Here is a 13,139-nt window from a genome sequence, read left to right as displayed (position 1 = left end):
TTTTTATTCTTTTTTTTAGCTTATTCTCAGTAAAATACTCTAAATGAAAACTCAAAATTAAAGGGATAGTTTACCCCAAAATGAAAATTCTTTCATCATTTACTCACCCTTATGCCATCGCAGCTGCTGAACACAAACAAGGATTTTTAGAACAATATCTCGGCTCTGTTGGTCCATACAATGTAAGTGAATGGTCACCAGAACTTTTAAGGTCCAAAAAGCAGCATAAAAATAACCCATAAGACTCCAGTGGTTAAATCCATATATTCAGAAACGATATGACAGTTGTGGGTAAGAAACAAATCAATATTTAAGTCATTTTTTTACTATAAATCTCCACTTTCACTTTCACATCTGAAAGTCACATGTAGCACCTGTTTAGTTTCACTTTCACATTTGAGTCGAGTAAAAGTTGAGATTTATAGTAAAAAAAATTACTTAAATATTGGTCTGTTTCTTATATCACTTTTGAAGATATAGATTTAACCACTGCAGTTTTATGGATTACTTTTATGCTGCTTTTATCTGCTTTTTGGACCTTCATATTTCTGGCCACCATTCACTTGCATTGTATGGACCTACAGAGCTGAGATATTCTTCTAAAAATCTTTGTGTTCTGCTGAAGAAAGAAAGCCATACACATCTGGGATGGCATGAGGGTGAATAAATGAGAATTTTAATTTTTGGTTGAACTATCCCTTTAAGCCTTAAACATAAAAATATCAAGGGTGCCTTGTTCTTGCAATGTCTCCTCTCTTCTTTCCTTTTCATTGTCTATCCTCTGTTTCCATAGACACTTCTGGTCCTCTCCAGCTTCTCCGCCATTGCTCTTGTCCTCTCGTTACTTGTCGTTCTGTCCTTCCTCATCCACTACTGTTGCTGCCATCGTGGTGATAGGGGCAGAGACGCAGAGGAAGAAGAGGAAGACGATGATGCCAGTGGTGGCCATGGATACAATGACAGAAAGGGGCACGGCATCTGTTGTGTCACATGGGTATCGGTTGCAGCCTTGACATTATGTTGGTAATGACAGTAATTTTCAAATGACATTGATTAGTTTTATATTAAGCAGAAGTTTTAAATTTAGAAAATTATAGAAGTTCACATACAGGCTGAAGGCCTTCTGCAAAACACACTTTTTAGATTTGTTCGAGATTTGCAACATTTGTGGTCCTATTTTATATCTTTTGCCCTTGTGGCATATAATATTTACAATATTCATCATATTTATATTGTTTGAGTTAAAGCTGTGAATATAAAAGTTATAAGCCCCACGACCACATGAAATCAAAATTGAGTTTTGTGACATGTAGTTCATGTCTTTTAGCTTTGAGCCATCTATATGTTGAGGTGTTCTCTTAAAAGTTCACAAAATTTAGCAAAAATACTGATGATTCATCTTGCACTTTACACATTTTTGTTCAATCAAATGCTCTGAACGAGAATGTTCCTCCTCCTAACACCGCCTGCTTCTGACTAGCAATATCAAGTAGCAAATTATGGTTCATGGTTGTGACATTACTAAAGCCTATTGGCTATATTAAAGCTGAAGTATGTAACATTTTCAGTGTTAAAATACTTTCTTTCAATACTTTTCGATTCTGAAATGACTTTAAGGCTTCATAAATCACTTTGCGGGTGCAATTTCATTCATTCATTCATTGCATCTAGACCACCCTTTATTATGTGCATTTGGAGGCACGCCTTTAAATTGCATATTCAAGTCGGGAAAGACACAAACTTTAAAAGACTACATCAGTAGATCAGCTCAGAACATTTTGTAGCATGCTATCAAGTTTGCACGTTTTTATACACTCAGACCTTTAGTAAATTGGGGCCTGTGTCTTTGTGGCTCTATAAAAATTCCTGTGGTTTTTTAAACGACCCTCTTAGACCCGCCTCAACAACGTTACTCAACCAGTGGTGTGAGCTGGGGACGGGACTATCTGACTGTTTGAACAATTGCAGGCAAGGGGCATATTCAGAAAGCTGTTTTGAAAACATTGTTTATTTTTGTGATTCTGTTAGGTGGTGCTAGTGATGCAGAAATTACATACTTCAGCTTTAAAAAAGGGAAGAGCCCTTCAATATGTCCCAAACCACTTTCCTTTTTTAATAGAAATTACGTCAGCACAGGAAAGAAAACCATGCCCGTCAAGCAATTTCATGGGGTCGTCAATAGTAGTCCATTCAGAAAGTTCATGTTCCAAAAGCATTGACCTTAGTACAAAAAAACTAATGTATCTTTTGATTTATTTTTGTCGTCAAACCACAGTACTCCGTTGAACCTCATCAGTCTCTCATTTATAACTACTTCACTGATCAAGCAAACAGATTCTTTAGAGGGCGGATGACATTTAGCACCTGACATCATCCCTTCATTCCCTGTGGGAAAGTACAAATGAGAGAGAAAGAGAGCACACAGGAGAGGCACATCCCCTACTGTATTTAACTCCCCCCACATTGAGCTTTAACACATCAGATTACAGTATCAGCTGTTCTACAGGGCTTTAAGAGTAGATAACTCATATGTCATAATCTGTCTTTTTAGCACAATACAAATCTTATCAATGTCTGTATAAGCACTCTAAACAGATTTATTAACATAAGATAAATTAATGTATCATGGTTGTTCTAAATTAAGCTCAGTTTAATTTTGTAAGTTTGGAAGGGATGGTTTCCTTGTTTCCTGGCAGATTTGGTTTGTGCATTTCTGTTTGTGATGTCATGATGCAAACATTTATATGTGGCACGTGTTTCGCCTACAAGCCCTGCCCCATGACATCATCCATTATCCATCCATGTTGACCTCTTTTCTGAGTGATCTAATAGCTAGATGCTAATTTACAGCGTAGAGGACTTCATATAGACACATACACACAGACAGCAGTTGCTCCTTTACTGCTTGAAGTCCAGTATGAATAACTGTGTCAGACATGCATAAATGCACACTTCTTTTTTCTTTGGCTTAATCTGGGTCAGACGGTTAGCAAGAGATTGGGTTGTACAATTTTTGGCAGGGTGGAAAGGATTGGACAAACATCTGGCCCAAGCCTTAATCTAAATATTTGAATATGAGAAAGACAGTATGTAAATGATAGTGGATTTTCAGTGTTGATGATTTTGGTAGGCAGAGAGTGGATCATTTCAATACTGTTTGTTAATTTATATTTTTAAAACCAGTCTACTTGCATTAAAACCCTTTAATATGAACATATAACTAGATTAAATATGTCTAATTTTGTTTTCCTCTTTTCCTCTTTCTTGCTCTTGCTCCCCTTTTAATACTCTCTTTTCTCCCTATGTTTTTTCTCCTGTCCTTTTTTCCTTGTTCATATTTCTGCTATTTGTAGTGTTGCCATAGGCATTGGCTTCTACGGCAACAGTGAGGCGAACGATGGAATGTATCAGTTGACCTCATCCTTGCTTACTGCCAATTACACACTGGCTTCCATCGATCTACTGGTGAGAACGCACACACGCACGCACACACACATATGCAAAACCTTTTGCATCAATATTTATTTGAAGCACCAGGGGACCAAAAGCTTAAGAAATGCAGCATGTTCACCACACATGTTGCATGATTATGTAAAACTGTGAATGCAAATTAGAAAACTGGGTAATTCAGATTACGATTATGTGTTGGGTATGTGTGTGTGTGTGAAAGAGAGGGGATTAAATTGTTTGAATACATTTGTGTGTTGAGAGTGTGAAATTTGAGTCTGAGAATTGATTTGGCGGGTTGCTCGTATGGTCAATCGATGTATGTGTTTCAATCTGATTAATGACCTACTTTACTTCTACTGTAGTCTTATAACACCCTATCAGTTCAACACCCATTCCCCATCATTGTCCTCTTTCAATCTTACACACGTCTATCCATCCATTCCCTCAATTTCCATGTTTCTGTTCTCTTGCATTCATGGTGGGAAATTTTGCCCACCACAAAGCCATAGAAGCTGGTGAATGCTTATTTATTTTACATTTTTCATTTTAAGTATGTAAAATAACTCACTATATGTGAAATTGAACTAGTGCACAAGGCAATACATCCTAAAAGATGTTATTTTGGGGTTTTTCCACATTTGAGTCCTCTGTAAAAGAACTAAACTCAGACCAAAAAAAAGATTCACACTGTGTAATTAACACTGTCGTTATAAGTAGACTCGGATCATGTTTTGATTGTGGATCCCTGTCCACTTGAAATTTACAGTTTTGTTTTTGGAACCCAGTTTAGGCCATTTGGACTTCTTTTGGAGTGGCACTCACATATAAAACAGAATTCCGCTCCAAGAAACCATTGCCATGCCCGTGTGAAAAGTATTTGCACTGTGCATGTGAGTTGCACTTAAGATTGGAACAGGCAATCAGACACCCGCCTCGCCAGCTTTTCTTGTGTCTGAATGCATGGTGAATGCGTCATTGTTACTAAACAACAGCATAATCCGATTGAAAAAAATTATGGTAACACTTTACAGTAGGTTTTTTTTTACATTAGGAAATGCATTAGGTATGATACTGTAAATAAACAAAATATTTTACAATATTTATCAATCTTGGTTAATGTTTATTTATTGTTCATTGTTTGTTCATGTAGTTCATCATTTATTAACTAATGTTAACATATTCAACTTCTAATGTAAAAAATGTATTAGTATACTTTGAAATTAACCAAGATTAATAAGTGCTGAAATATTATTGCTTATTGTTAGTTCATTTTAACTTATGTAGTTAACTAATGTTAACGAGTACAACCATATTGAAAAGTGTTACTTTTTGACACTATAGGCATACATTATTCTGTTATTTTTCTGGATACTTTCTGTTACAAAAAATATTCAAAAATACAAAAGTGTTACTGCTTTGCAAGAACAATGTTAAAAGAATATCTCACCCAAAAATGAAAACAATTTCTGTCAATGTACTCACCCTCAAGTCGTTCCAAACCAGTATGACTGTTTTTCATCCGTGGCACAAAAAATAAGGAATAAGAGAATGGTGATTGTGACTGTCAAACTCCAAATGCACATTAAAGCACCATAAAGTCAACCATAATCACCTGTGTGCTGTATTTCAAATCATCTGAAGTAATATTATTGCATTGTGTCAGGAAGAGACCGAAATTTAAGTCTTAATTCACTGAAAATGTTTGCTTTCACCAATTTGAACATGGCGCACACGCGAGAACTGTTTTGTTTATATAAGTGCAATTTGGTGAGCACACCTGACCCCATTTTGGAAAAGGCAGCAGAGAAGAAGTGATCGCGCACAAACTTCTTTAGTACTTTCATGTATTGTCATGAAATTTGAATGAGTGAAAGTGAATGACATTTGAGAACTAGGCCAGTCTTTCTCATTCCCCTTGCAATACCTCCGCACCCCACACTTTGATAACCACTGGGCTTATCTGAGACAGGTTGCCCACCACTCTGGCTGGGAAATATGGCAAAATTACCTGCCACTGTAAAAAATACCCACATTTGGCTGGTGTTAGTTAATTTCCCACCCTGCTGGTATTCCAAACAAATGTGTTGATATGTCAAGCTAAAGTATAAATGCATTGGCTTCATGCCCTTCAGAATAAAGTACTCTGTTATGCTCTCTTCTCCTCTTGCATGCCCAGGTTTCAGACACTGTGGCTGGGCTACAGCAATCTGTGTCAGGGCCCTTGACCTCCATGGAGGATCTGTTTGGAGGACATAAGCCGGCACTTGTGCCCACACGCTCCTGCAGACGCTTGTCAGAGCGGGTGGTGTTACTCCTCTCCAACCTGACGCTGGGAAGAGGTCTGATCCCCATCACTGATGGAATTTACAGGACAAATGGAAGTGAAAGCATAGTGGGAGCTCTAACCCCAATTCCAGTACCCTTCTCCCCTGGCTGGGCAGCCAACACTCTCATGGTGAATGAAGACTACAGGTGAAGGTCTACTGGAGATATTACTAGCATTACTACATGTTCAATATGGTATCAAATTGATAAACATATATACATATGTTGTTGTACTGTTTCGGATTACAGTATGCTTAAAAGAGCCATGTTCTACACTTTTGTGGCATTAAAATTTTTCCTCTTACTCCTCTTATAATGTTAATCAAGCTTTTTGGCACCAGAAATTGTAGTTTAGTTTTTCATAGCCATTTCCCTCTCTCTCTTTGTTCCTTACAATCCATTTTTACTACTGTAACCGATCTGTAGGACTTCTATATGTAAATAATCTCTATTACACTTGTCTAATCACATACCCATTTGCTAAATAACGAAAAGGCACTTATATGTAAACATGGGCAGTCACATATTAATATGCCCATGGGTTTGACGGCTATAGTATGTTTGTGTGTATAATGTGTAGGTTTTGTGATTTCACTGTCTGAAAGTCATTGTATTGAAGAAGTTTTTAAAGTGTGTTATGTTTGTTGGTTAGGTGGCTGTCGTACGTGCTGCTACTTTTGCTGGATTTGTTGGTATGTTTCTTTATTCTGCTGGGTTTGGCCAAACAGGCCCGCTGGCTACTTATCCTGTAAGTAACACTCACTGCTGATCTGAATTATGTATTTAAGTATATAGTACTCTGCAGATGTCTATACTGCACTCTGCCAGACTGCCAATGTAACAATGACAAACTACAATAAACAGAACTCATTAATTTTTCATGTCATATTCACACTGCATTCCTTGCATAATGTTGGGATATAATTGTTCACAAGGAACATACATGTTTACAACAACGCTTTTATTATATATTATACCTAGATGTATTTCAGGATAAGATCCCTAAAACAAAGGGTACCCAGAAGAAATGTTATTGCTTTGAAGTTGCTCTTTAATAGCTTATGAGTCGTAAAGGAGTCATCAGTTATATTTAATATCACTATCAACTTTGTTTCAGGTTTATCCAAAAATTCTTAAGGAGAAATAATAATTGAAACAATGAGAACATTTTTGACATACTCTAAGACTTTATCTCAAAGAGAGCTATAAAATTAATGTGAAAACTTTAGCTCAGAGAATTTTGTCTTGTAAGAATTTAAAAGGAAAGTTTACTCAAAAATGAAAATTCTCTCATAATTTACTAACCCTCATGCCATCCCAGATGTGTATGACTTTCTGTCTTCTGCAGAACACAAACTAACTTTTAAGCTCCAGAAATCACATAAAGGCAGCATAAAAGTAACCTAATTGCTTTGGGGGAGAAACAAATCAATATTTAAATCCTTTTTTCTATAAATGTCCACTTTCACTTTCAGAATGTTAAAGTGAAAGTGGAGAGTTGCATTATTTAACCACTGGAGTCATATGGGTTACTTTTATGCTGCCTTTATGTGATTTTTGGAGCTTAAAAGTTCTGGCCACCATTCACTTGAATTGAATGGACCTACAGAGCTGAAATATTATACTAAAAATCTTTGTTTGTGTTCTGCAGAAGAAAGTCATACACATCTGGGATGGCATGAGGGTGAGTAAATGATCAAGGAGAAGCAATGCAGACATTATTATAGAGATCTCATTTGTATTTTTACTTTCCATCGGTTATATTTTTGCTTACTGACACCCACAGATGCACAGAGAGGCAGATGGTGATAATGAGCATTTGTGTGTGTGTTTGCAGGATGACAGTGCTGGCCTGGTTGGCTCTGTTTCTGAGTTGGGGTTCTCTCGGCCTGGAGACGGCCACTGTGGTGGTGAGTATTCAGGCGATGTCTAGCCTGACAGAATATCAGCAGCTCTCTGCAAGCAGACATCCACAGCAGAATACAGCCATCTGTGTGTGAATGAGTGTGTGTGAGAGTGTGTCAGTGCGCTTTGATGGGACATTTGTGTTAAATGAAAAATCCAGCCAAAACTCTGTGACTGAGTTTTAAAAGGTCAAACCAGCCAAGATGCAGTCACTTATTGTGTGCTTATATAAGAGAGAGAGAAAGAGAGAGGGAGGAATAGAGCGTGTTTGTGCTTGTGTTAAAAAGGGTTGTCCTCTCTGGGAACTCAGCAGTCATGGCACAATCCCCAAAAGGCACAAAAATTTAATGTGTGTGTGCATGTATGTTTGTGATTTATTACAAGTAAAAAAAGAAAGAAATGGATGCCAGGTTGTAGATGAGCATAAGTAGTCTTAAGAGCAAAAGGAATAGAAATAAAAGAGAGAGAGAGAAAGAGAGAGAGAAAGAGAGAGAGAGTGATGCTGAAAGTGTTTCAGAGAAAAATATCAGCCATAAAGAAAGAGAAAGAAAGATGAACTTGTATGTATTTCTAATCAGATGTACACCAGATGTAATCAGTATTTTATCAAGTATTCCAGTAAAAATATCAAAAATAGTCACATCCATTTGATTAACCCCCAAGACTAAACATACATCTCAATTTTTATCTAAATCATACATTGCACACAAAAGATATGAGACACTTCTTGTTTCCCATTTTTTGCCATTAATTTAATGCCTTGCCATGGCAACACCGTTCCAAATATCAAAAATCTGTTCACAATTTAGCATCTTCAATGTGTAGGCATAATGCAGTCTAAATGTGGTGACAGTTTCATGAATCCCCTAGGAGGAGTATTTAAAAGTTCAGAGCCTGCGATTTCCAGAAAACCCAAAATGTCCGACTTCCTGTTGGGTGAACTAATGACCGTAAGTATGAAAGTTGTTCAGCTTGATGAGAACAATATATGTACCATGTTTGGTGACTGTAGGTGAAAATGGGGGTGCTACAGAGACCCTGTTACATGCCCATTTTAAAGGGGGTGCTACAGAGCCCCCCCCACTCCCATGTGTGAACTTTTGGCCTGTCCTAATGGCCGACGACTCTGATGTGTGTGCAAAATTTAATGACATTTTAAGCATGCCAGTTGCCCCAAAAACACCCAAATATAGGAAGAAAGGAATGACAATTAATGCGTTGCCATGGCAACAGTATTTAAGATATCAAATATTCCTTTACAGTTTTACACCAGCAGTGTTTTGACATTATTCTAAAGAATTTTGAAGCAATACATGTAAACACAAGAGGGCTATTTCTAAGTCTGTTAAAAGTGCCATACTTCCTGCTGCCAGTTGGTGGCACTATGACCGTGACCCATAATAGCCGCATCAATGTTATCAGCCCCATTACCAAACATACAGCTGAAGTTTCATCAAAATCACACAATGCACACAGAAGATATAAGGCACTTCCTGTTTCCCATTTTTCACCATATATTTATTGCTTCGCCATGGCGACAGTTAAAAAAAATCAAAAATCAGTTCGCAATTTAGCATCTACAATGTCTTGGCATGATGTTGCACAAATTTGGTGCCAGTTACATGAATCTAAATCATGAATTTAAAAGTTCAAATCCAAAAAGAAAATCCAAAATGTCCGACTTCCTGTTGGGCGGAGCTAATAACTGAGAGTAAGTTGTTTGGCTTGATGAGAACTATATATGTATCAACTTTGGTGATTGCAGGTGAAAATGGGGGTGCTACATGCCCACTATTCAAGGGGGCGCCACAGATCCCCCCCTGAATCCCCCCCCCCCCATCTCTCTATTGCAATTGCAATTTTACTCATGTTGTTACGTATTTTGTCAGAGAGAGATTGTTGCGGTGAGTCGTTATGTGTGTCACCCCTCCACCATTTTTAATTGGCAAGTGTGTCATACCTTTGACTGAAGAGAGCAAAATCTCAGTAAAACATTCTGCATGTGTGACACCCTCGGCCAAAACTAGTTGTTTTGAGTCTGCTAGTGTAGAGTCAGCTTTACAGGTGTCAGGGAGGGATGAGAAAAATTGTGGTGATTTGTGTATGTGTTAGTGAATGCTGTAGATCAATAAAAATGAGAGCGGTGGGACAGAGAGACTGAGGGAAGTATGTCACTAATCCATTGTCCATTAATTGGCTGTATCACTCTACACTCTCCTCTCCACCAATAGCTAGTGTGTGGTGAGCGTACTGGCGCACTATGGCTGCCGTCGCATCATCCAGGTGGATGCTGCACACTGGTGGTTGTTGAGGAGAGTCCCCTTGTTCACTGTGTAAAGCACTTTGAGTGTAGTGTCAGAAAAGAGCTATATAAATGTAACGTTCATTCATTCATTCATTCATTCAGTCACTTGGTCAATGTGCCACAGTGTCAAGGTCTTTTTTTTATTTTTTTTACTATATTCACTCTTCCTTTCTCTCTGCGTTTCAATCTCTTTCTTTCTCTCTCATTCCGTCTCTCAGGCCCTGAGTGATTTTTGCTTCGACCCAAACACATTTGTCCTTAACTCCACTCACTTCAACTCTAAAACAAGCACAGGTGCTGTATAGCTTTGTCACACACAACCTATCTGTCTTTGTCTCTGACGCACACACAGTCTTACCACTCTGTCTCCCTTCTCTCTATCTAGAAGTCCTGGACTACTACCTGACCTGCAGCAGGAGAATGAACAGCCCCTTTCAACAGGTGCATAATCTTGTTACATGATGCTGCAGACAGTGATGTGATCGAGATTACTAAAGGAGAAAACAAATAGAAGGCAGAATTCCCTAAATATAAAGCATTATAATGATGTCACAAAGTACAGATCAAGATTAAAAAGCAATGCCATTTATGTCACAGTGGGGATAAACAGAATAAAGAGGATTATGACATTATAATCAAGACCTAGAATGGCAGCATTTTTGGGGAACCTAGCGACTGTAAAAAGGAACTTGATGTTATAAATCATCAGGACAGCGATATAACAATGTTATTAAAGGTACTGTAAGCAATGTTTTAAAGAATGGCACACATGCCAATGAATGCATTGTCACACCAGTACATTGGTATCTTTGGAGGGTAGGAGTTTGGAGAAAGGAGGTGTGTCTAATTAAGGGGCTTAATCTGATGGAAATTCCACAATGGCTTACATCACTTTTAAGTGAAAAGAAATAAACAACATTACACTTGAGGCCAGGGTGTGCATTCAAAACAGTCACAATTACAGTTTTTAGTTTGTGAAATTTAGTAGTTCAGTGAAATCAGCAAAAATTCTGTTTGTTAAACTGGCAAAAGCTACTGACCCAGTCCCAGAGAGCGCTGTCCAGCATTCACTCCCACCTTTCCACTCTGGAGAGAGATGCCCTCTCTCGGTTTCCAAAGGCAGAGGTACGTTAACATTGCTTTCATTGCTATCAATGGCACAATATGGCAGCCACTGCACGAAAAGATCAATACTAGCCATACAGTGGATTGTATTGCAACATTCTGCTTAGCTGCTGTGTTATTTTCCCTTTTAGAAGTCACTCAGGGAGGTACAGCAGATACTCAATGCCACTGAGGGCAACTTCCACCAGCTGGTTGCACTACTCAACTGCCGAGGGCTGAACAAGGTAACCATAAAAACATATTTTCCACCTCTGCCTCACTGAGAGTGAGAGCAATACTCCTGTTGGTGAGCCATATATCTTATTTTAAAACTAATCGTCTTCATCTGATCTCTATCTTTCACAATTTATGTCACTTGCTCTCAGGATTATGTTGACTCTCTGAAAGGCCTGTGCTATGATGGGATGGAGGGGTTGCTCTATCTTTCCCTGTACTCGTTTCTTTCCGCTTTGGCATTCACAGCCATTCTTTGCTCCCTCCCAGGAGCCTGGAGGAGCTTCCACAGGTTAGGTGCACTTCATCCCTCCACACTTTCTAACATCCCATCTGCTGTTGCTTTAAAGGGATAGTTCACCCAACAATGAAATTTCTCTCATCATTTACCCACTCTCATGCCATCCCAGATGTGTATGACTTTCTTTCTTCTGCTGAACACAAAGATTTTAGGAGAATATGTAGGTCCTCACAATGCAGGTGATGTGGTACCAACATTTTTAAGCTCCATAATACACATAAAGTCAGAATAGAAGTAATCAATAAGACTCCAGTGGTTTAATCTATATCTTTAAAAGTGATATGATAAGTGTGGGTAAGAAACAGATCAATATTTAAGTCAGTTTTTACCATAAATTCTCCTCCCTGCCCAGTATGTGGCGATATGCACGAAGAATGCAAATCACCAAAACAAAAGAAGAAGAATTTGACAGTGAAAGTGGAGATTGATAGTTACTAAAAGTAAAGTTAGTTCTGGGAAAAGCTGTAGTGACATTTCTTGCAGATGTCACCTAATGCAATAACATTCATACAATGTAAATAAAAAAGTGTCAAAATAGTTTTTAGGCCGCTGTATATGTGTAAGAATACAGTGGATGCATGTTGCTTTAAATGCTCATTTTTCATATACAGGGAAACAACAACAAATTACTTTTTTCAGAATGACCCAAGACTGATGAGTGCACACAGTTCCTATGCCAGCTGAATATATATGTAAAATTGCAATTTAATCTTTGATGTGTCTGTAACTTCAAAAAAGGCATTAATGCTCGCCAGGAACCTATAGATTCCAGAATATTTATTTGAATCAAGTTACATGATTCCGGCATCCTCACCATCTGCAAACACAAATGCCAAAACATTAATGGAGGGGCTGCTCAGTCTAGGTTGAGTTAACTCGAGGACAGTTTGACCCAAATGGGCCAGTGGAAACAGAGCAAACACTGACAACTGCTTTAATCAGCAATGCACAGATGAGAAATATGATCTCTCCTTAAGGGAATTAGTGCTTAAATGCACTTCACTCCTTTTATCTGGATATGGTATTAATGCTGCCATTGCCATTAGTTCGGAACCTTTTGTAAGCTCAGTCACTTACTATTGATTCAGCCTGATTTGGTACACTCACTCAAAAAGCCTGATGTTGGCAAATCCAATTTTTTAAGTAACAGAGGTGGCCACAGTGTTTGATTGCTGAATCTGTGTTCAGACTCCATTTGTGCGAATGGTAGATGACAGATCCATAAATTACTGAAATGGCAAATAGGAAGAGAGAGCGAGACAGATTAAAGGATTACCTACTAGGCTAGGATTATTTTATTTTATTTGACAATATCTACATGTATAGTTAAAAGAATAATTTAACCAAAAATTAAAATTCTGTCATCATTTATTCACCCTTATGTTCTTCCAAACCTGTATGACTATCTTTCTTCAGTGGAACACAATGAGAAATGTTAGGTTGCAAAACAGCATCAGTCACCATACACTTTCATAAAAAAAATTAAAAAAAAAATAAATAAAAAAAAGATGCATC

At 37.9% G+C, this 13,139-nt stretch overlaps 1 protein-coding gene across 4 annotated transcripts in view; it reads left to right on the top strand.

Annotated features, from left to right (window-relative positions):
* Positions 1-13,139, top strand: part of LOC127453751 (protein tweety homolog 1-like) — a 35,572-nt gene that overhangs the window by 8,606 nt on the left and 13,827 nt on the right. For all 4 annotated transcript variants that reach the window (XM_051720407.1, XM_051720409.1, XM_051720406.1 and 1 more), the window contains exons 3-12: positions 794-1,023; positions 3,354-3,465; positions 5,627-5,922; positions 6,428-6,523; positions 7,613-7,685; positions 10,204-10,279; positions 10,371-10,426; positions 11,018-11,110; positions 11,242-11,334; positions 11,476-11,615. In XM_051720407.1, the coding sequence (XP_051576367.1) occupies positions 794-1,023; positions 3,354-3,465; positions 5,627-5,922; positions 6,428-6,523; positions 7,613-7,685; positions 10,204-10,279; positions 10,371-10,426; positions 11,018-11,110; positions 11,242-11,334; positions 11,476-11,615 (1,265 nt within the window). The remainder of the gene's footprint in view (positions 1-793; positions 1,024-3,353; positions 3,466-5,626; positions 5,923-6,427; positions 6,524-7,612; positions 7,686-10,203; positions 10,280-10,370; positions 10,427-11,017; positions 11,111-11,241; positions 11,335-11,475; positions 11,616-13,139) is intronic.

The sequence above is a fragment of the Myxocyprinus asiaticus genome, chromosome 16, assembly GCF_019703515.2.
Source record: "Myxocyprinus asiaticus isolate MX2 ecotype Aquarium Trade chromosome 16, UBuf_Myxa_2, whole genome shotgun sequence".
Classification (NCBI taxonomy): Eukaryota; Metazoa; Chordata; class Actinopteri; order Cypriniformes; family Catostomidae; genus Myxocyprinus; species Myxocyprinus asiaticus.
The sequence above is the reverse complement of the archived record's forward strand: the minus strand, read 5'-3'. Positions and strand labels throughout refer to the sequence as shown.